This window comes from Ambystoma mexicanum, chromosome 2p, assembly GCF_040938575.1.
Source record: "Ambystoma mexicanum isolate Mex_15411 chromosome 2p, UKY_AmexF1_1, whole genome shotgun sequence".
In the NCBI taxonomy this organism is placed as follows: Eukaryota; Metazoa; Chordata; class Amphibia; order Caudata; family Ambystomatidae; genus Ambystoma; species Ambystoma mexicanum.
The window spans coordinates 25,944,554-25,967,612 of NC_090923.1; the positions used below are offsets into that span (position 1 = coordinate 25,944,554).

The 23,059-nt window shown below is 45.8% G+C and overlaps 1 protein-coding gene across 1 annotated transcript in view; it reads right to left on the reverse strand.

Annotated features, from left to right (window-relative positions):
- STAB1 (stabilin 1) overlaps window positions 1–23,059 on the reverse strand; it is a 1,160,316-nt gene that overhangs the window by 123,037 nt on the left and 1,014,220 nt on the right. Inside the window, exons 62-64 of the mRNA XM_069643183.1 lie at window positions 20,023–20,188; window positions 16,890–16,996; window positions 12,325–12,444 (exon numbers count right to left, since the gene is read on the reverse strand). Coding sequence (XP_069499284.1) covers window positions 12,325–12,444; window positions 16,890–16,996; window positions 20,023–20,188 — 393 coding nt within the window. The remainder of the gene's footprint in view (window positions 1–12,324; window positions 12,445–16,889; window positions 16,997–20,022; window positions 20,189–23,059) is intronic.

A 23,059-nucleotide genomic window follows, 5' to 3' on the forward strand; every position in this document is an offset into this window, starting at 1 on the left:
CACCTGTAGTCTTAAATCTTTTGCAGTGGTCCCAGAGGAAACTGCACAGGTTTCTGCCTAACACTGGTGTACAGCGGTGGGATTTGTATTGAGTATACACTTTAGTGTGCTTTTTGAATACTTTAGGACAACTAACCACAAAGCTTAGCACTAAAAAAAATGTATTTTCTAACTATGTCTGCTATGGAGAGTTATACCCTAGAATCATTGTCTGCCAAAACTGCCGATTGCTTAAAAGTAGTGTGTAGACATAAGAATCTCTCTGAGAAGGGCAAGACAATGGAACTTATAGAAACCAAAGTCTGGGTGGTACAGAGGAATCTACCCCCCCCCAGCAAATGTAGAAAACAGTGATGGTATTGATCTGAATCAAAGTCTTGATAATGAGTCAGAAGAGGAAAGTGAACCTAATGAAGTTAGCCACTCTGAGCCTCTGTCTGCCTTACCTACTATACCTACTGGGCCTATACCAGGTCCTACATATAACCCTGCTTATTTTGAACTTGAAAAAATGAAGCTTGAATTAGAGTACAAACATTTTATTGCTCAATCTGAACGAAACCAAGATTTAGAGTTCAGAAGAATGAATGCCCAGGCTGAGCAGAAGCAAGCTGAGTTAAGACTCAGAGAAATAGAGCTTAATCATGAACTAGAAATGAAAAAGTTGTCTGTGGAAAATGCTTCTCTCTCCTCTGGTTCCTCTAGGAGTTCCAGTCCCAAAAGACCCCGGATGCCTAAGTAATTAGTGGGTATGTATGAACCTAAGTTGGATGTGTTGGATTGGTTAAAAATGTTTGAGTATAATCATGGGCTCCAGGACATCACAGGGAATAAGCTACTTCCCTGGTTGTTCTCTAGGCTTCCCCCTGTTGCAACTGATGTGGTAATGGAGTTGGGGGAGGTGGATAAGAAGGATTATGAATGTGTGAAACTAGCCTTAATAGCTAGATTTGGGAAGACCCCTTCCCAGTACCTTAAGAGGTTTAGGACCCTCAAAAAGCATGATGGTACCCCTTGGGCTTCCTGGGTGAGTGAAAGATTGAAAAACTTAGAGGGATGGATTAAGGGTTACAGGATTAACACTTATGAAGGAATGAAGAATCTTGTAATGTTGGAGTCAATTTATGATGCCTGCTCTCCTGAGCTCAGACAGCACTTGGCTGATTCAAAGGAATTAGATTCCAGGAAGTTAGCTAAGGCTGCTGACTTGTGGGTTGCCAACAGGGCCACTCACAAGGATTCTGGGGCTACTCAGAAAAAGGATGAGGGAAAACAGCCAAAAAAGGACTCCAAAGAGAATTCTAATAATTCCAATCCCAAAGAGGGCCCCAAACAGAACAATAAGGGTAAACCACAAGGAAAACCAAATCAGAGTAGTGTACCCTCTGGTGGTAAACCAGAAGGAGGTCAGAACAAGCCACCATTCCAGAAAGCATTTGGTAAATGCTTTGTTTGTGGCTCTACTGACCATGTGAAAGGAGATCCCAGATGTAAGGGTAAACCTTCAGGGGTCCAGCTTGTCTCCTTAGCCTTCTCTCCAGAGGAGGAAGTCCAAATGGCAAGTGGATACTTTCTACTGCTGGCTGATGAACCCATTGGAGTCTCAGCCAGTGTTTCTTTAGTGTCTCTGGGTCTGTGGGAACAAAAGAACTTAGATGTCTATAATTCTATCCTAGATAATACTAAAGAGTATTATAAGGACAGTGTCCAGGTGAATGGTCAGGAGACTCCTGCCATTAGGGACACTGGGGCCAGCATAACTGTGGTGGACAAATCATTTTTTCAGGCTGAGGATGTTGTTAAGGCACCCAAACGCCTCACCAAGTTAGCTGGAGGGCCTGTGCAGATGCTTCCCCAACTACCAGTTCTCATCCAGTGTAATGATATGACTGTGAAGATACCTGTCAGCATACAAAGTGAGGTGCCAGGAAGGGTTCTGTTGGGTAATGACCTGAAAACTCTTGGAGTAGTGTCACATACCCCCAGACCTCCTAGTAACAGGTTACAGGAGCTCACCAGACCTGCAAGGGAGAGAACCATGAGAGGTGCTCCCAAGGAGAAGATGAAGAAAGAGATCACTCCTGCTCCACTGGAGATGTCAGCTGCTGTCTCTAAGAAACTAGAAGAAAAAGGGATATCTAAAACTTCTAAAAAGAACCCCACAGCCAGCACTCCAGTGCAGCCAACAAGGACTTCCCCTAGGTTGTCCAAAGTTACACCAGTAACTCCCCCTCCAGCTGAGGCTGAGAGGGAGGTACAACCCTATGTGGTTGAACTAGACTCTGAGGAAGAGCTAGTGGATGGCCAGGAACTCAATGGAGATCTGGATCCTGTTGACCATCCTGAGCTGCAGTCTTTACTGGCAGAAGGTGGACCCAACAGGGCAGACTTCAGTAAGGGACAGAGAGAATGTCCAACTCTGGGAGGTCTTCGCCACCAGGCAGATGCTCAGGCTGAAGGGCAAGAGCCTGGGAAATATAGGTTACACTGGGAAGATGGCCTCTTCTACAGTGAACCAACGGAGTCTGCACCTGGGGACAACAAACAACTTGTAGTACCCCAAGAGAACAGACCACAGTTCTTGCAGTTAGCCCATGAGATTCCTTTGGCTGGTCACTTGAGTTTCAAGAAGACTAAGGAAAGGCTCTCACTCTACTTTTATTGGCCAAAGATGGGGGCTGAAGTAGTTAAGTACTGCAGGAGCTGCCACACCTGCCAGACTTCTTGTAAGGTTGGCTACAAGAATGTGGCACCTTTAGTGCCTCTCCCTGTAGTGGGAGTCCCATTTGAGAGAGTAGGGAGTGACATTGTTGGTCCCCTTGATCCTCTAACCTCCTCAGGCAACAGGTTTATACTTGTTGTAGTAGACCATGCTACTAGGTACCCTGAAGCAATTCCTATGATGACTGTTACAGCTCCGGCTGTGGCTAAGGCCCTCCTTGGTATTTTTACCAGGGTTGGGTTTCCTAAGGAAGTAATCTCTGACAGGGGGTCAAATTTTATGTCCCATTACATGAAAGCCATGTGGAAAACCTGCGGAGTTACTTACAAGTTCTCAACCGCATACCACCCTCAGACAAATGGGTTGGTTGAAAGGTTCAACATAACCATGAAGAGCATGATAGGTGCTTTAGAGGACCCTCTTGAAAGAAAGTGGGACCTTCTACTGCCATGCCTTCTCTTTGCTTATAGAGAAGTCCCTCAGGAGGGAGTAGGTTATTCTCCCTTTGAACTTCTTTATGGTCATCCGGTCAGAGGTCCATTGGCCCTGATCAAGGAGGGGTTGGAGAGTGCTCCTTCCCCCAAGCCAGTCAGAGTGACTGACTACGTGATAGGTCTCCGAAGGAGAATATCACAAATGATGGCAGAAGCCAGTGATAACTTGAAAGCTGGACAAGCATTGGTCAAGCACTGGCATGACCAAAAGGCTAACATGGTTGAGTTTACTCAGGACCAACAAGGCAGAGGACCTTGCAAGACAAATGGATGGGGCCCTTCAAGGTTGTGGGTAAACTTGGAGAGGTCAACTATCTGGTGGACTTGGGCAATCCCAAGGAGGCTCCAACAGTCTTCCACACCAACAGACTAAAAGCGTATGTCTCCAGACCTGATGTAGGAGCTTTGCTTCTAGCATCATCAGAGGAAGAAGAAGAGAGTGAAGCTCTTCCTGATCTCCTCAGAGGCTTACCTTTAGACGAAAAGATTGAAGGAGTAAATCTCTCTTCAAATCTGACACCGGAGCAACAGGAAGAGTGCAAATCTATGTTAAATCAGTTTGCCTCTCTGTTCTCACTTTCACCAGGCTTGACCCCTTGGGGACAGCATGACATACTCATTGGTGACTGTCTGCCAGTCAAAAGCAGAGGATAGCGAATGTCAGAGAATGTAAGAACCCACATCAAAGGTGAGGTCAGCAAGATGTTTGATCTCAGGGTAATAGAGCCCTCTACTAGTCCATGGTCTAGCCCAGTTGTGTTAGTACCAAAGGCAGGATCTAAAGAACTTAGATTCTGTGTGGATTACAGAGCTCTTAATGCAGGCACTAAGACTGATGCCCACCCTTTGCCAAGGACAGATGAGTTGGTGGATAGACTTGGTGCAGCCAGGTTCCTCAGCACATTTGACTTGATGTCAGGCTATTGGCAAATAGCCCTGACAGACCATGCCAAGGAGAAAACTGCATTTCCTACCCCAATTGGCTTATACCAGTTTAAGGTAATGCCTTTTGGATTGAAAAATGCACCTGCTACCTTTCAAAGGATGGTAAACCAGGTTCTGAATGGGATGGAGGACTTCTGCATGGCATACTTGGATGACATAGCAGTGTTCAGCAATTCCTGGGAAGAACATGTGGACCACCTGAGATATGTTTTGCAGGCTCTTGGACAGGCCAATCTGACCATAAAGGCAAGTAAATGCCAGATTGGACAGAATAAAGTGGTCTACCTTGGACAAGAGGTAGGAGGTGGAGAAATAAGGCCTTTGCACAGTAAGATTGAAGCTGTGCAAAATTGAACAACACCTACTACTCAGACCCAGGTGAGAGCCTTCTTAGGCCTCACTGGGTACTACAGGAATTTCATAGAGAACTATGGGTCCATAGCTTCTCCACTGAATGTCATCTCCACTCCTAAATTCCCTAAAAAGGTTAGGTGGAATGAGGAATGCAATCAGGCCTTTGAAACCCTGAAAAAGGCTTGTTGCCAAGCCCCAGTACTCAGAGCTCCTGACTACCAACAAACTTTCATTGTGCAGACAGATGCTTCAAATGTAGGAATAGGTGCAGTCCTCAGTCAACTGGATGAGAAAGGTAGGGAGCACTCCATTTGCTTCATCAGTAGAAAACTGAAGGATCCTGAAACAAGATGGGCAACCATTGAACGAGAGTGTTTTGCTATTGTGTGGGCTCTGAAGAAGTTTAGGCCATACTTGTACGGTTCTACTTTTGTCATTCAGACTGACCACCAACCCTTGAGATGGTTAATGCAAATGAAAGGGGAAAACCCAAAACTATTGAGATGGCCAATCTGCCTGCAAGGGTTTGATTTCACCATTGAGCACAGGGCAGGGTGTCACCACCAAAATGCTGATGGTCTCTCTAGGATGTATGTCATCGACTAAAGGTATGAGATTCATCCAGGAGTGGATTAAACCCTCCTGTCCCTTAGTCTGGGGGGGGGGGGGGCGAGTGTTAGGGAGAATTCTCTGTTTAGGCTGAATGTCCTAACCTAGTGAGTCCCCCAGCAGCTTTGCTGGATTTCTGGAGTTTGTTTTTTTCTCCTGCCAAGAATGAGACTCTTTTTCTCTCACTCCTGGACATGATTTATGGTGTTCCTTTGAATATTAATGTGTTTCATGGGCTATGGGGTCTTTTACTCCATAGGGTCTCATATGTTTTTCTTATGTGTGTTACACAGCACCCTCCGTGCAGTAACACAGGGGTGTCATAGTGACCCCCCAACATAGACTCCATACCCTGGACTGACTACTGTCTCCCAGGGCATGTAAAGTCACCATTGGCTTTGCTAGACCCAAATTATGAACAGAAACCAGTACCAACCATCATATTGTAGACGTACTGGTCGGGGCAATTCGATTGCCCCGGGGTCTGTTGTTCGAGGGGGCACGTCTCCGTCCTCCCTGATCGAGTTTTGGCTGGTGGCAGTGGATACTACTTTTTATATTCGACCGCGAATATATCTCTATGGGATTTCCCATTGTTCGAGGCTACCAACTTTAATTATTTAATTCTTATAGCCTCGAACATACCGCCGGTTTATTTATTTAATATTAATTCACCGGTTGGTATTTTCTGCCAGAACTCGGTTTTAAAATGGCGTTTGTGTTCGCCTCTGTAACTCCAAACCAAAGGTCGAGCCCTTTGTTCCACTTTTTGGCAGGCTTCTCCACAGAAGCCTCCAAAAGTGGTGCCACACTGTCTGGGTACCACAGGGGGTGTCGGAGGGGGTTTACGCACCCTGGACTGAGTTACCTTGGTAACTCAAGTCGCACTCTGGTGTGATTGGCCCAAGTGGTGAGCCGGCCGGCTCACCACTTAGCATGTTTGATTGACAGCTAGGCTGAGTGAATGGGGGTGTGCTGCATAAAAGCAGGGCTTTTGGGACTGGAACTTCATAAGTCGCCACAGGACCTGAAAATCCGACGAGGGAGAAGCTGAGCCGACTTGCTATGACGATACCACCGGTGGAGCCCGGCTGAACCGACTCACCACTTCCCAACGACAGAGAAGATCTCCCGGCTGGAGAGTCTTCTTCCCCTGACTGGTGGGCACAACCAGGTTTACCTTCTTTTTCTTGCATCCCAGGACGTCTTGTGGTCGAATTGCCCGTGCCAGGCACCCCGGCAACCGGATAGCCACTTACCACTGGACCGCGAATAAAAGGACCGCTCCTTTTAATTGAGAACTCCGCGGCTGGTTTCTTCCCTGGCAGTGCAACGGACTCCTGCTTTGCTCCCCGACGAGATCCTCTCTTCCCCCGGACGAAGCACCGACTTGCACCCGCTGCCAGGAACAACTGCCCCCGCTGGAGTATTCTCACGATTTTAAGGTACCGTGTCCGCCAGGCCTCCCTTTCTAAAGATTGCTACAAGGTAATAATAATCCCTTAACCTTCTGGACTGGGCTTGCCGCCTTGACCATCTAACTGGTCCCTTTCTTTTTGGGCCAACTCTTTCTGAACTGATTGCGAGACTTTTGGGCACTTCGAACCGTGTGACCTTGGACACATTTCGACCGGAGCCTCTTAAAGTGGGTCCGGCCTTGTTAACTTTGACTTTACGGTTTTAACCTGCCTCCTTCTCCTACTGTGTTCTTCCGAAAGTGTTGGGATCTGTTTCTATCTTTGCTCCGCCTTTCTCTCCCTTTTAAACCGATTGATTAGAGTGCCATCTTCGTTAAGCGCTCAGCGCTGTCTGAAAATACGTGTTGCTTTACTTAAGACTTGTCTAACTAATCGTTGAAAAGAGTGTATATCTTTTAGTGACCGTGTTTTTGAACGGCTTGATATTAGTGCCAGTGTGTTTTATTAGATGTGGTTTTAAATAAATAAAAATTATATCTCTTTTACACCAAGCCCTGGTCAGTGTTTGCTTGTTCTACTGTGTTCTTTTGACCTATTGTGAATACTCTGTATACTGCCTAACTCTTCTTGAGGGAAGTCTGACTGCTCAGCCACAGCTACCAAGTGAATCTGTGTGGTACAGACTGCTACCAAGTGGGTTTACTGCCAAACACCTGTAGTCTTAAATCTTTTGCAGTGGTCCCAGAGGGAATTGCACAGGTTTCTGCCTAACACCTCTTCCTTGCTGCACTTGCATGTTCTGAATCCTCACACGGCATAGTAAGTTCGCCCCTTCTACCTGTTTCCCCCCTCTGCTCTTAAATTGGGTGTTCTTAATGGGTTTTCACCCCACCCTTGCTCCCTCCTTGCACTCTGGGCGCTTTGAAATAGTATTTTCTTATTGTATAAGTGCCTAACAAGCAAACAATAAATACATAAATAAGGCCCAACCGTAAGAACTGAGGTGCTGCTTTCCTGCCATCCTTCATCAGTGTATTGAAGCCCCCATTCATCTCTTGAACTGGTAGATTCCCTGCCGCTTCAGCGACCATGCTTCAGAGGCCAAATGAGTATTTGGCCAAGATGAAAGCTGCATTGATCGCCCCAGGGTAAGGCTGCCCTAAGCTATTGTCTTGTGCTCCTAAGCATCCAATCTCTTGTTCTCGCTGTCAGGAGGCAAAGAGAGGTGAGAGATGTTTGTGAGGTTGTCCGTCTCAGCACGCACCACCAAACTCTCTGGGGATGTATGGATGGAGATAAAAGCCAGGGTGACGCTTTCTGGCAATGTTCAGTCCACTGCAGGGTTGGCCGCTGGCTTCTACCGGGCCTCCATCACTTGGGCTTCTACTGCCAGATGAAAGGACAGCACGGCCTCGCTCTGTGGTCCCTAATCCAGGGCGCTGGTCAGTTTGAACAGAAATGTGGGCTTAGTGGGTGCCGATGACCCCAGTATTTCTACCACCTTCACCAAGCATTAGGTTTTCCCGGAATCACCACTGGAACATGTCCGGCTCGGGAAAGTGTTGAGGCCAGGGAAATCTCTCATCTATTTGAAGTAATGGGGTTCCATCCCATATAGTTTAGGATCACTGTTCTTGACAAAGATGTCAGCATTCTTTGACATAAACCTGCCCATAGGGAGTGGGATATACTCCTGGGGCCACCACTGTCAACGATACTGAGCAACGTCAACAACACTGAGAGGAGTGAGGGTTGGAGTCGAGGGCTTGAGACCTGATGATGACATAGGATCAGTTTGAAGCTGGGCCGAGCCCGTGGGCGCGCAGTCTCGTGTGGAGTCCCTGACGACTTTTCCATGTACAGTGGACTTTGTGGGCACCATCGCACTGTCACATTTATAATGGAGGATGGGATGGGTAACAGTACCAGAGAAGCCAAATCTTCTGAGGAGTCTTTGGAATGGTCACACATCTTCGACAAGGAAGAAGAATGATGCCTCGAAAAGTCACTTTGGGAGAGGGATCTCTTACGGTGCTTCTTGTTCTAGTCCTTCCAGACCAGACACTGGTCTTCTCCCCGTCCACGCTACAGAGACCTCGATATATTTTGCTTACCATCCCTGTGGCAGAAGGTGAACAACTCTGTGGCTCGCTCCTGTAGGGCCTTTGGGTGCAGGTATTAGCATGACCCGCAATCCTGTGGACCGAGTTCCTCCGCCCAACATAACAGGGCAATGCTGTGGTGGTTGGAGAGAGACCTCTACAATCCGCACAAGGCTTAAAGTCTGAGGACATCCAGGGGCTAGCATGACACAGTCACAAATTAGCAATTTGGCGGCATTCCCTAAGAGTACTGAGCAGGCAGATAAAATGGAATGAAGGTCATGGGATGCAATGGTTCCATACACATTGGCCCGATATCAGGTACAGCATGGACTGAGAAGTTTGCCTACCAGTATGTAGCAGCAGTGAGCGTAGCCAACACAGAGCTGTGCTGCGCCCCGTGATGGACGAAAGGGTTTCCTAAGGCAGCTGTTACTGGAGATAGAATATCATAGAGGAGGAAAGCATTATAATAGTCTTGACACACTGTACTCTCATTTTTGCTTAGTCTTGCAACTGTGCTTTGTCTTCTGAAAAGCACTATTTAGCCTGCAAACAATGTTCCCTTTTCTCCTGACAAGAAGGCTTCACAGTAATGCTGTTTAGTCTGCTTCGCATACTGGGGAGCAGAGGTTTGCCACAGGGCTGGAGAAGGCGGTGCACAAATTAGGGAACCCCACCACAGCACAGATGAAGCAACTCAAGCAGAGCTCAGGTGCTGCCCCTGGTGCAGTTATTATCTGCTTTAATACTGTGGTAAAGTGATGCAGATCAGACATGCAGGGCAGAGTACCAGCAGCATGCATAAGGGGAATGGCATGGCTGTAATGTCGGAGTCGAAGAGCACATGTCCTTGCCGTGCTGAGTGCGCTGGAGAGCGCTGCCTATGGGCCGTGGCTACCTGTATGCAGACCCCGTCCATTGGTGACGCTATGGGCTTTGTGTATTTGTGTGTCTTGTTTGGTATGGGCTGTGATCTGAGCGGCTTGATTGGCCTTTTGCCTCACTCCCTGTGCTGCTCATTGGCCGGTCTTTCGTTTATCCCACCCACTGCGGTCATGAAGTATGGACAAAGGATTGTAGAGCGCACAGAACATTTTGGATACTATTTCATTTTACTTGCTTTGATTTCACTTTGCTGTTGTTGCGCTTATGCTGTGCGCCATAGCTGGTTTTGCTAGGGGTCATGTTCCTTTCCTGTGTTTGGGATTGTTTTGCTGGTTCTCCAAGGGAAAGCGGGTGAAGGGTGAGGAGAATATTCTCCATTGAGACAAAAATAATTGGGACAGAAAGCAGGTTGCGGCAGGTTTGGGAAAATACGTTTTAAATTCTCAAATGTATGATTCCTAGATCTAAAAGTTTGGTAAGTATTCTAACATGCCATCAGATTTGGCCACCACATGTGTGTTTCATTACATGGCAGGTTTGAAAGTCAAGGTTTGCCTACCAGCTCGATAAATGCACTTTCATAATACTTCAAGGGGACAGGGAACATCTCTGGCAATAAAACTGGCAAGGATACGCTCTCATCTTGCAGTGAGTGGACCATTAAGGATAGTGCTACCAATCAACTAAGCATTATTAATTAAACTTATTCAAGCAATTGATTACTCACTATAGTATTTATAGACTGAGCCATAACCTCTCATAGAATTAGGGAACAAAGGCTTTTGTTGCATACACCTGTTTTACCCTCTCCTTTTCCCCATGTGTTCATTCGCCTATCACACAGTTTATTCTTGACTTGGCTGCCCGGGCCTCTAGGCTTGGATGTCCCATTACTATTCCGGTATTTGCTTTAAACAGAGGCATTATATGCATTCCTACAGAGGGACTCTCATGAAGAAGGACTCACGAAAGACAAGGGCTGTGAAAAAGTAGAAGAACTGTGATGAACAAGATGACTGTAATGAAAGAGAAAAACTGTGATGAAGAAGATGACGGTAATGAAAGAGAAGAACTGTGATGAACAAGATGACTGTAATGAAAGAGAAGAACTGTAATGAAGAAGATGACTGTAATGAAAGAGAAGAACTGTGATGAACAAGATGACTGTACTGAAAGTGAAGAACTGTGATGAACAAGATGACTGTATTGAAAGAGAAGAACTGTGATGAAGAAGATGACGGTAATGAAAGAGAAAAACTGTGATGAAGAAGATGACGGTATTGAAAGAGAAGAACTGTAATGAACAAGATGACTGTAATGAAAGAGAAGAACTGTGATGAACAAGATGACTGTAATGAAAGAGAAGAACTGTGATGAACAAGATGACTGTATTGAAAGAGAAGAACTGTGATGAACAAGATGACTGTAATGAAAGAGAAGAACTGTGATGAACAAGATGACTGTAATGAAAGAGAAGAACTGTGATGAAGGACTATGGCAAACAAAAAGGACTACGATGAAGAAGGACTATGGCGAAGGAGAACTGTGCTGAAGGGAAGACTGTAAGCAGGACTGTAATGAAGGATTGTGATGAAGAGGTAGGACTCTGACCAGGGAGTACAACTATGACGAAAGAGAAGGACTGTGATGAAGGGGGACTGTGATTAAGGAAAAGGACCGAAGAAGGATAAGAACTGTGACAGAGTAGTAGAACATTGATGAAAGAAAGAACATTGACGAAAGACTGTGAGTAAAAAGAAGGAGTGTGACAAAGGAGTGGGATGAAAGATAAGACATGTGACAAAGGACTATGACGAAGAAGGGCTTTCATTTAGGACTTTGAAGAAGGTGAAGGACTGACCATGAAAAATGTCTGATGAAGGAGAAGGACTGACAACAAAGTACTGTGACGAATGAGAAAGACTGTGACAATAGAGGGCCGAGAAAAAAACTGAAAAAGGAGAAGGACTATGATACAGGGGAAGGACTGTGAGGACGGAGAAGTTCTGGGTCAATAGAGGACTGTGTAACAAGATGTCTGTGATGAAGAACTCAAGAAGGAAAAGGACTATAACAAAATAGGAAGACTATGATGAAGCAGAAGTACTGATGAAGGACTTTAATGAAGGAGGAATGTGACGAAGGAGGAAGATTAAGACAAAGGAAAAGGGCTGTGACTAAGTAGAAGTACTGTGATGAAGGGCTGACTCAAAAGGACGCAAACAACAAAGTAGCACCGTTGACGGGGGAGAAGGACTGTGAAGAAGGAGACAAATTGTGACAGAGATAGACAGACTGTGTCTTTGCAGACCGATGGTGACATGAAGGAAAATGACTATGATAAAGGTAGACTATGAAGGTGAGGAAAGATCGTCATGAAGGAGAAGGACTACAATGAAGGAGGACAGTGATGAAGAAGTACTGTGAAGAAAGAAAAGTTCTCTGATGAAGGAGAAGGGCTTTGATGAAGAAGGTCAATGATAAAAGAAGGGACTGTGACATTCGTGAAGGATTGTGATGAAGAAGTAGGACTGTGGCAAAAGACAGATACAGAAGGACTAGTGAATAAGGACTTAGACAAAGAAGTACTGTGAAGAAAGAGAAGGACAGTGACGAATGAGGAGACATGTGAAGATGAATGGCTAATATGAAAACTGTGATGAAGAAAAATAACTGCAATGAACAAGAAGGACAGTGATGAAGGACTGTAATGATGGAGAAAGACTAGGACAAAGGAGAACCAAACTAGATCTGAACTTAGCATTTTAAAGAGAATCTTTTAAAGGACTTACCGTATTTTCCTCAAAGCCAGAATCCAGGGGTACAAATATCGTTTTATAAGAAGTCTCATTGGTGAGAAAGTCAAGAAAATCCTGGCCCTTCTCTGAGGCGTTTGCGTACCCTAGGAGCATCTAGAAGCAAAAGAACACAGAAATACGTGACTATGCAGAAAAAGCACACAGTCACACATAACCATCCTGAAAAAATAAAAGGGCAAATTACTATCCAGAAAATAAAGACAGGGGAGAAAACACATCCCGGAAAAAACAACCAACACATGACCATGCAGATGAAAACTAGAAACACATCTAGAGAATGGACACAGAAGCCAGAGCCATCCAGAAAAAAAGCAGAGAGACCCCAGATCATGCTGATAAAGAACAGAAAACTATCCATAAAACAAACACAAAATTACCCACAAAACAAACAGAGAAGCACAGAGTCACCCAAGAAAAAGCAAAGAGACACATGACCATGCAGATAAAGTGCACAAACACAAAACTATCCGGAAAAGAACACAGAAGTCAGCAAGGAAAGAGCAGAGACCCGTGATCATGCAGATAAAAGATACACACAACAAACACAGAAGCCAGAGCCATCCAGGAAAAAGCAAAAAGGTGACCATGTGGATGAAGACGAGAACCCAAAATAATGTAGAAAACAAACACAGAAGCCAGAGCCATCCAGGAAAAAGGAAAAAACACGTGACCGTGCAGATGAAGACTAGAACACAAAACTATCTAGAAAATAAACACAGAAGCCAGAGCCATCCAGGAAAAAGCAAAAAAGGTGACCATGCTGATGAAGATACCTCTTGTCTTCCCTGTAACTAAGCTCCCCTCAAATAACAGCGCCACTATGCCTGTGGGCTGCTTTACGCGCTATACAAATGTAATAAATAAATAAACAAATAAATAAATAAGAAACTATGTAGAAAACGAACTCAAAAGCACAGAGCCAGTCAGAAAAAAGCAGAGACACATGACCTTGCGGACAGAGAACACAAATCCAACCATAAAAGAAATGCACAATTATCCAGAAACTAACACAGAACCACAGAGCAATCCACAAAAAGAAAATAAAGATCGCTGAACTTGCAGATGAAGAATACAAACAAAATACTATCCAGAAATCAAACAGAGCCATCCAGGAAAAAGCAAAAAACATGTGACTATTCTGGTGAAGACTAGAAACACAAAACTATCTATAAAATGAACTCAGAAGCACAGAGCCAACCAGTAGAAAGCCAAGAGACACGTGACCATGCGGATAAAAAGCACAAATCCATCCATAGAGGAAATGCACAATTATCCAGAAAACTAACACAGAAGCACAGGGAAATACACAAAAACCAAAAAGATCACTGAACTTGCAGATAAAGAATACAAACACAAAACTATCCAGAAAACGAACACAGAAACCAGAGGCATCCGTGAAAAAACATGTGACAATGCTGATGAAGATTAGAAACACAAAACTATCCAGAAAATAAGCAACCAATTTAGGGGGCTTGCCACCTTTAGTAGCCATTTGCAGTAAATGCAAAAGTGCATGAGAAAATATTACGAAAACAGTAAAAATCACACAGCTGCCACCAACTTGTCATAGGCACATCGTTAAAGTAATGAAAAATCCACTAGATGCAATGCCGTAAGGGTATCAGAATTGCACTTCACTATAAGGTGATATGTGCAATTGTAAAAATACAAGAATTCCTTATGATAGACTCTCTGTACTGACAGGAATAGGGACTAGGCAGTTCCCCATAAGAATGTGTGTAATAGGGAAGGGAAGTAAAGCAGAAGGCTTTACTGACCTCCAAAAGTCAAGACAGTGATCAAAAATAAGCAAAAAGACTGGGGGTCCTATGATGCCTCACCGTTGTTAACTATGGTGTCTGATGGGGCATGTAGTCCAGAACATCTGTAAAGCCAAAGGTTGCAGACCCCTAATCTAGGGAATTCATTCAGAGGTGTGACTATCCAGAAAATGACCACAGACAACTGCTCCTACATATCTCAATGCATTCCAAGTTGCCTTCTAAGCAAGTTAAAACACCTATGATTGTTTTCCAATACTAAGCCAATATATCTAAAGATACAAATATTCTAGAGTGTTAGAGTAGGGCATTTTGTTTAATCTTTTATGCCTGGTGCATGGCTTCGTGTAATGTGCCGTCATGCGCTGCAAACTGTTTTCAACCTTGTAAATGCTTGTCCAAACGTTTTAAAAAGTGCTAATAGCAGGTGATACAATTACAACACAAGGACCTAAAATAATCCACCGCAGGCCAAGCCTCTTACACTGCCTTCCCATGTGCATCCAACCGACTTAGCTAGGTGAGATCAGCGTACAAGGCCATGCTATCGTTTGCACTGTCCATCAAGAGCGCCAGGGTGTGAGCACTTGATAGAATTAGAGAAAAGAATGACAGAACGTCAGGCAGTACAACCTTGAGACATTGGTGAGTGAGTACAAATCAATAAGCAAAGGAAAGCCCACATCTTGTGTTAAGTCACTACAGTGTGAGAGATTCTCAGTTCTTTTATATTCTCAGGGCTGCTATGGTTGAGGGATCTTCAACTCTCTTCCTTTCCCTCCACTCCTGCTTTTCCATTTCTCTCTTTCATATTTCCTTCTGCAGTCCACCCTCTTTAATCTCATTTTACTCTTCACTCTGCTTTTCTTTTCCACTATTTTTTCTCTCCTCCACTTCCTTTCCTCGTGCTTCTCTCTCATCACCCACCTCGCCACTCCCAGCTCCTTTTATCGTCTCTTATATGCCCTCTAACTCACTTCCAGTCTCTATTTGGCCCCCTTGAACTGCAACTGGGGTTGGCCACTGGGAAAATTGAGGGCATACACCTGAGACTTGAACTCACCCAAGCTGCATGATTGGACCCCTGACCTGACGGCAGCCCTTCCCAGAGGGATACTAAGTTATGACTTTGCTAGTCTGCAGATCCACCGACCGGAGTTACAAATTCTCTGGTGGCCATTTTGAAGTCAGACAGCCCTGTCAATGAAGTTGCCTGACCGCCTTTCAACATTGAAGACCAGTTGATGCCCCATTGTGGTGGTCTCCTCACAGTCTGCACCCTAACTCCAGAACCCCCACTCTGAAGATCCTCTTAGTTTGTGCTCCAGCCCATGGCCGCTTGCATCCCTGGGAAGAATGAACCCACTAAGTCAATAACAGCTACAGCAACTCAATGGGTCTTTAGATGTTATCTATTTTGTGTTGTGATATGTTAGATGGCTTCTGTAGAACATGTTTCTCCCTATGTTGTGGTCTCCTGTCACTAAGGACCATGAGCTGAGCCATACATAACAAAAAGCCAGAATATTAATCATCAGGAGGTGTTGAGAAAATGGTGGGTTGTAAATATTTCCTAAACTTCAGGATGTCAGGGTTTGATCCTAGTTCTCGTCAGAAGGCATTCCAGAGGACTACCGCCATGTCAGAATTCCCTAGCTCTTAGGACATAGTCAGCATTAGGTGGCTGCTTGCAGCACTGATGGCGGTCCCCCTAAACATTCTTAATAAGACACTGAGGATGTAACCCATGGAACGCGTGTTGTGGGCGTCCCAACTTGCTACTATTACAAAGGTTGGCTTAACATAGGTAAAGGGTTCCCTGCCTCAGGCCGCCTCTTGCTTTGAGTCCAAAGGCAGAGCAATCCCTGATTCTGATCCACATTAGGTGTCGACTTTCACGGATTTTAGATGATAGGAGGGTGGAAAAGAAGGGCTTACATTTCAACAGTGCAAGCAGGGCTTTTCCTTACATCACTTGGCGACAACAGTAGTTTCTAAGCTGCTCAATTATGGATCTCCCCTTGTGATTTCACCATAAAGACACATTTAAGACTTTTAGAATACATTTTAAAATGTCCAACCCATCCCTCCATTGTTGCTTACTTTCAAAAATTATGTTTAATTTTGAAAGGATTGATCCTAAACTGCAAGCCTGTTGGTGCTAATTTAACACACCTCTACCTTATTAGTAGATTAAGAAAAACTTGGTATACTTTTGTGAATGATCTTCTTTGTCTGTTCTTCTCTATGAACTATCGTTAAACTGTTGAAGGCACTTCACCACCGTGTGCTAAGCAAAGATATGCACATGTAATTAAAAAGAGTCTCAGAACATACCGGTTTCCCCCACACATATGCCACCTCTCCATCTCCCCTACCAACAGCTGCCTATCCGGATCTTTCCCTCCAATCCTGACAATGTTTTCTAACTTCTGTTTCACCTCCCACCTTTTAACCTTTGAACCTTGTAAGGTGCCCTGAGATCCTCTAGGTAGGGCCACCAGCGAACACACATTCTAATAAAATATAATAAGCCGGGTTCACGAGTACTGCTTTCCCTAGAATTCTTGTCTGCATTCAATTTCCGTAGAGAAATAAGCAGGCCAAAAATATTTGTACAAAATTATATTTCTAAAGTAATTCCGGAAATGCAAGAATCCTGTGGTCTCTTTAAGCATTGCTGTGAGCGCTTTTTATTAAAAAGAAGTGCTTTTATCAGATTTAGGAAGCTAGATGCAGTCCCAGGCTGCTCTTTACCAAGTTAAAAATGGAGAAGTTGGAGGCGGAGGCCAGCACTTCAAGCAGGTTCCCGTTGCAGAAGTAACCATCGCCAACGTATCCGTCACGACAAGTGCACTGGACATCTGCAAAAACAAAGGAAAACACATCACTTTTAGAGACCTCTGCTGGAGGGGATATTTCATCCCTGTCCCAGAACACAGAGGTTTATGAACGACACACGTTTACTTATTCACCTCCCTAGTATCCGCTCTCCTTGGGTTTGTGGAGTTGGGCCTTTTGGATGTATGAAGAAAGTTCAAGGTGTGTAAGGTGTGATCAGTGAAATGGTAAATACATGAGGGGTTTGAAATGTGAAATAGAGAAGTCCCAAGAGGCTCGGGCTTCTGACGTACACCCTGGGGCATTACCTGACCGCTAAGGCCCCCCAGCCCCGCTCGGGCTATATTGCTTAAATAGAGAAGCTCCATGGGAATGCAACTATTTGTATTTCTTTAGAACCTGTGCCCCAGGTCTATTTACGGCTGGTACAGTCTGCTTGCTGGGTGCTTCATAAACCTTTACAAAGTCCTGGGATGGTAGTCACCGGCACATGTGGGGGAGGAGCTGGAAAGGTCTATGGGGACAGCACAAGGCAGGCCTTCAATACTTCTTCAGTGTTTACAGATATATACACATATGGAGTCCAGTGGTGATGGTGTCTGGGGATCATTGTGGGGTAACACAAGTACTCTCAGTCCCTGGGACTCCCTGCTGGGCCAGAAGGTGGTGCATAATGGTTACTGGAACACCAGGCACTATGGCAATGTTCTTAATTTCAGAGGCCGGGGAGTAGCAGTGATGGAAAGTAAGCAGGGTGAACGAGTGAAAGCAGGGGGCAGCTCATGGTATTATTCAGTGGATTATGGGGGCCATGCTGCAGTCCCATTAACCCTTTCCATTCCTAGACTTTCCTCCTGCTGTCAGAGAGACGTCTACTGAGGACCCCTTGCAGCTGCTACCCCTTTCTGAGAGGCTGCCTTAACAGCCCACATGGTTTTACCTGGTGGGGTGCACCCAGAGCACCCCATTCTGTCCCTGGCAGAGTTTCTTCATCCACAGAGTTTGTTGGGGCGTAGGCTCGTGGCAGCTATGCAATTTCAATTTACTTTTGAGTCCAATACACTGTAGCATTTTACGGCGTTGATAGTCACTAGCCTATAAATGACAAGTGACTCTCAACACATTGTCAAGTCAGTTTGGGCTGGACTACCCCTTTTGGGATGGGGCCAAGCCTGATTTGCATATGGTCTTTCCTCTTTTGTAATGGCTTGGCCGGCTGAAGAACGATGGTCTGGAGGGTTGCCCAGAGCAATCCAGCGGTTAAGGTTAATTGAAAGCCTTCCCGCGATCACGTCTTTTGTTTTGCTGCAGATACAGCCATTGCCATCCACAGTATTTGCAGAACTTGAATCGCACCGTTTTAGAGGAGAGTTGGACCAGTAAAACATGACTTGAGGCGGTGTGCTGCACCTTTTTGTGAGTGCCAAGAAAAATAACGAGGTGGTTCCACACACATCTACAGCTGACATTAATTCTGTAGTAGGTGCCAACACGCCAAGCTCAGCCAATGCAGATTAGCAGTGTCCCTCCCCTCTGTGTGGAAACGTTCCGATTCAGTCTCCACCTGGGAAGACATTTAAACACTGAGGAATCTGTGAGACTAACGTGTCGCCTGGAAGGTTCTGAATGCAGTCTCTGGAGGGCACATGCTGCAGACTCCAGGCGGGAAGGGGCCATGAAGAGCATTGGAGTGCAATCTCTGGAGGGTGCATGCTGCAGACTCCAGGCGGGAAGGGGTCATGGAGTGCATTTGAGTGCAGTCTCTGGAGGGCACATGCTGCAGACACCAGGCTGGAATGGGGTCATGGAGTGCATTGGAGTGCAGTCTCTGGAGGGCGCATGCTGCAGAATCCAGAATGGAAGGGGTCATGGAGTGCGTTGGAGTGCTGTCTCTGGAGGGCGCATCCTGCAGAATGCAGAATGGAAGGGGTCATGGAGTGCATTGGAGTGCTGTCTCTGGAGGGCGCATGCTGCAGAATGCAGAATGGAAGGGGTCATGGAGTGCATTGGAGTGCTGGAGGGCGTATGCTGCAGAATCCAGACTGGAAGGGGCCATGGAGTGCATTGCCCTCCAGGTAGTCAGTGATGTTGGAGAAGATGACATGTCTGAGAACTTTGGAACAGAGAGGGGAATGTGGGAGACAAGCAGATGGCAGGTGGCAGCTCTTTACTTTGCGGAATGAAGCATCAGCAGGAGCACAGAGCAGTTTGTCAGCCAAAGGATAGGCACTAGCTCATCCTGGATGGTTGGTAGAAGCGGGATAGTGAATAGTGGGCCAATCTACTCACTGTACCCAGGGTAAGGGGGTGCCAGCTTCCCCTAACTTGCGGCCCTACACTAGAATGCCCTCCCCACTGCCCTGCGAGCTGAACCTTCTCTGACCACCTTGCGCAAAACCTTGAAAACCACCCTGTTTGCTTGATTCTCTACCGTCTCTCATGTACACCCGCCATATGTATACCTGACCTGTGTACGCCTCTATGCATATTATGTGTTACGCCTATGTACCCAATCTGTAACTTATGCATAATGTAACTAAGTTGTCTGCAAGTAACAGCGCCACAATGCCCTTGGGCTGCCCGCACGCTATCCAAATGTAAAAAAAATAAAAAAATAAAAGGATATGGGTCATGGAGGGAAAGAAGGAAAAAAGAGGAGGGCAGACAGGGCATCATGTAGTTAAAGATTTTGGAGAAGTAGCTGGTAAAGTCGCCGGCTGAGAGCGAGATGATATAGTAAGCGTGGGCTAGAGTGTCGTTGATAGCATTGAGGAGAAATAGTAAGCATGGGCTAGAGTGTCATTGATAGCATCGAGGAGAAATAGTAAGCATGGGCTAGAGTGTCGTTGAAAGCATCGAGGAGAGAGGAAATCTGATGCGGTTAGTTTATTGGATAGAGCTTGCCAGATATCATCTGTACTTGAAAGGTATGTGGTGCAGACCTATAACAGAGCAAACAGATTCATTTTATTGCATGGTAAAGAGGCAAGATGTATAGCCGTGAGACACATAGAGCACCAAGAGTACATCATCTCCAGGACTCTCTGACCTTTAATACGGAAGCAGAAAGCATCCCACTTCTCTGAGAGATTAGTGCGCTGCCCATAGTCCACAATCCCAACATGACCGGCTCCACAGCTGGGGTTCGGGAACGTTGTTGGATAGCCTGCTGTCTGGTTATCCATCCATCCAACCAGGCAGATGTGAAGACCGAGCTGTGTGAGGAACAGAGAACGCAATGTCAGCCAAAGATTCAAGAAGTGTAGCACAATGAATGCTGAGACATTCTGAAGGTTGGATATTGGAATTGCACATGGCAACACAGGCCTTCAATGAAAAGCCCCATCATAATGTATCCATTCAATGACTGGTAATGGTTGTGCATTAGCCAGTTTACAATTTGGGGTGTGTGGGCTGGGAATGGCAGCTTCAAATATAGTATATACCTCATGCGCTGGAAGCCAGCTAATAGGTCCAGTGCACTTATCATATATATATATGGGATACATTACTCACCGTAATCGTATTTCTGATGCTTGTATCTGCTTAGATTCACATGCTGAGCATAGGCCGACATCTAGTGGAAGCAGTGGAGTATTACAGTTTGTTTTTCGAAACTCGAAAATGGGCGTCGACACAGGGCGTGCCAGTAATACTATCCCTAGTGTGACGTCCACTGTACCCAAGATCCCTCACGCGTCTAGGATCCTCAGATTGTATTTTTTCTGACATGAGGTAGCGTGAGGAGTAGCGTGAGTACAGATAATCCAAGCAGATAGATAGAAAGGTAAGACTACAAGCAACCATGCGCCTTCTCTCAGAGGGGAGGAAGGGTGGGTCGCATGTGAATCTAAGCAGATACAAGCATCAGAAATACGATTACAGTGAGTAATGTATCCCTTCTGAGGCTTGTGGAATCTGCTTAGATCACATGCTGTGCATAGATTAGCGAGCAGTACCTGAAGAAGGAGGTGGGATGTGAGAAGGGTCATGAGCAAATAAGTGTCTTAGAACCGCTTGTCCCACTTGTGTATCTGCCTTGGAATGGGTGTCAATGCAGTAATGCCGAGTAAAAGTGTGAATAGAGCTCCAAGTAGCTGCTTTGCAAATGGTGTCAAGGGGTACATTTGCAATGAAAGCCAGAGTGGCCCCAATGCCTCTAGTAGAGTGAGCTCTTGGCATGAAAGGCAGAGTTCTTTCAGAGAGTGAGTAACACAGCTGGATACAGTTAATAATCCACTTCGAGATGGCACCTTTAGAGACGCGATCCCCCTCTTTGCCTGTAGCTACGGAGACAAACAGTTGATCTGTTTTCCTTAGCGGTCTGGTTTTATCTACATAGTAGAGGACCGCCCTACGCACATCTAGGGTGTGTAGTTTCACCTCAGCCGAGCCTTGCGGGTCCTGGAAGAAAGCCGGAAGTTCGATGGACTGGTTTACGTGGAATTTAGATATAAACTTAGGTGAGAACCTAGGGTGTGTGCATAAAAACCAGTTTGTCTTTATGGACAGTAAAGAAGGGATCTTGCACTGACAGAGCCTGAATTTCACTGACCCTTCTTATAGAAGTAATAGCTACTAAGAAGGCCGTTTTATAAGTCAGGTGTTTGAGACTGCTTTTATGCATGGGCTCGAAAGGGGGGCCCATGAGCTTAGATAGCACCACATTAAGGTCCCACCCAGGTGGTGGGTTTGAAATAGGAGGGTGAAGTCTCTTTACTCTTTCCATGAAGGCTTTAACTACTGGTACTTTCCACCACGAGACCTTGTTATGGGAAGTTGTGTATGCCGACAGGGCTGCCAGGTGTACTTTCAGTGAGTTAAAAACCAATCCTGCTTCTAGCAGGTGGAGCATGTATGTAACAATAGTGGAAGGAGTGCAATCAACAGGGTTGATTTGTCTACTCTGGCACCAGATAACGAACCTCTTCCACTTGTCAAAGTAACAGTGCCTTGTGTTTGGTTTCCTAGATTCCTTTAGGATGTCCATACACCTCTGTGGTAAATTGAGATGTCCAAACTCTATGACCTCAGGAGCCATGCTGCCAGGTTCATTGAGTTGGGTTGCTGATGCACTGTTTGACCTTAGTGCTGGGACAGTAGGTTGTACCAGGCTGGAAGTTTGATGGGCTCGCACACCACCATCCTGCGTAGGTGTGGGAACCACAGTTGTCTTGCACACATGGGAGCAACTAGGACGAGCGTCATCGACTCTCTGTTCATCTTGTTGACCACCTTCCTGATGAAAGGAGTTGGTGGAAAAGCGTACGCAAATATCCCTGACCAGTTCATCCACAGGGCGTTCCCCTGGGAGTCTGGTTGGGGGAACCTGGATGCAAATCCTGGGCATTGTCTGTTTTCGCTTGTGGCGAATAAGTCTATAGTGGGGAAACACCACTGAGAGAAGATATCTTCTAAGACCTCTCTGTGTAGAACCCATTCGTGTTCCTCTGGGAGGGAGTCTCTGCTCAGAGCATCCGCTAGGGAGTTGAGCTCCCCTGGAACATGTTGTGATGACAGGAAGATGTTCTGTCTGAGTGCCCATATCCAGATTTTCTGGGCAAGCTTGGACAGATTTGGCGAACAAGTCCCTCCTTGCTTGTTCAGGTAGAACATGGCTGTTGTGCTGTCCATCCGGATTTGCACTGACAGGTTTAGTAGGTGGGGCTCGAACGCTTGAAGCGCTCTGAATACTGCCAGAAGCTCTAGCAGGTTGATGTGGTTCTTGGCGACTGAGGGAGACCAGAGACCCTGAGCTGTGTGGTGGAGATGGTGAGCTCCCCACCCCGTCAGACATGCATTGGTAGTGACTACTGCCTGTACTTCGGGATCGTAAAAGGGTTTTCCCTGTGCAAGATTCTCTCTTGTCCACCAGTGAAGGCTTTGTACTAGTGTTGGCGAAACGACCACTAGATCGTCCCACTGACCACTTGCCTGAGACCACTGTTTCGCCAACCATTCCTGCATGGGACTCATGCGCAGGCGCGCGTGGGGGACCAGGTAAATACATGACGCCATCATGCCCAGCAAACGCATTGCTTTGCGTACCGTTATTTGGTGACCGGACTGATATTGCGGAATTTGCA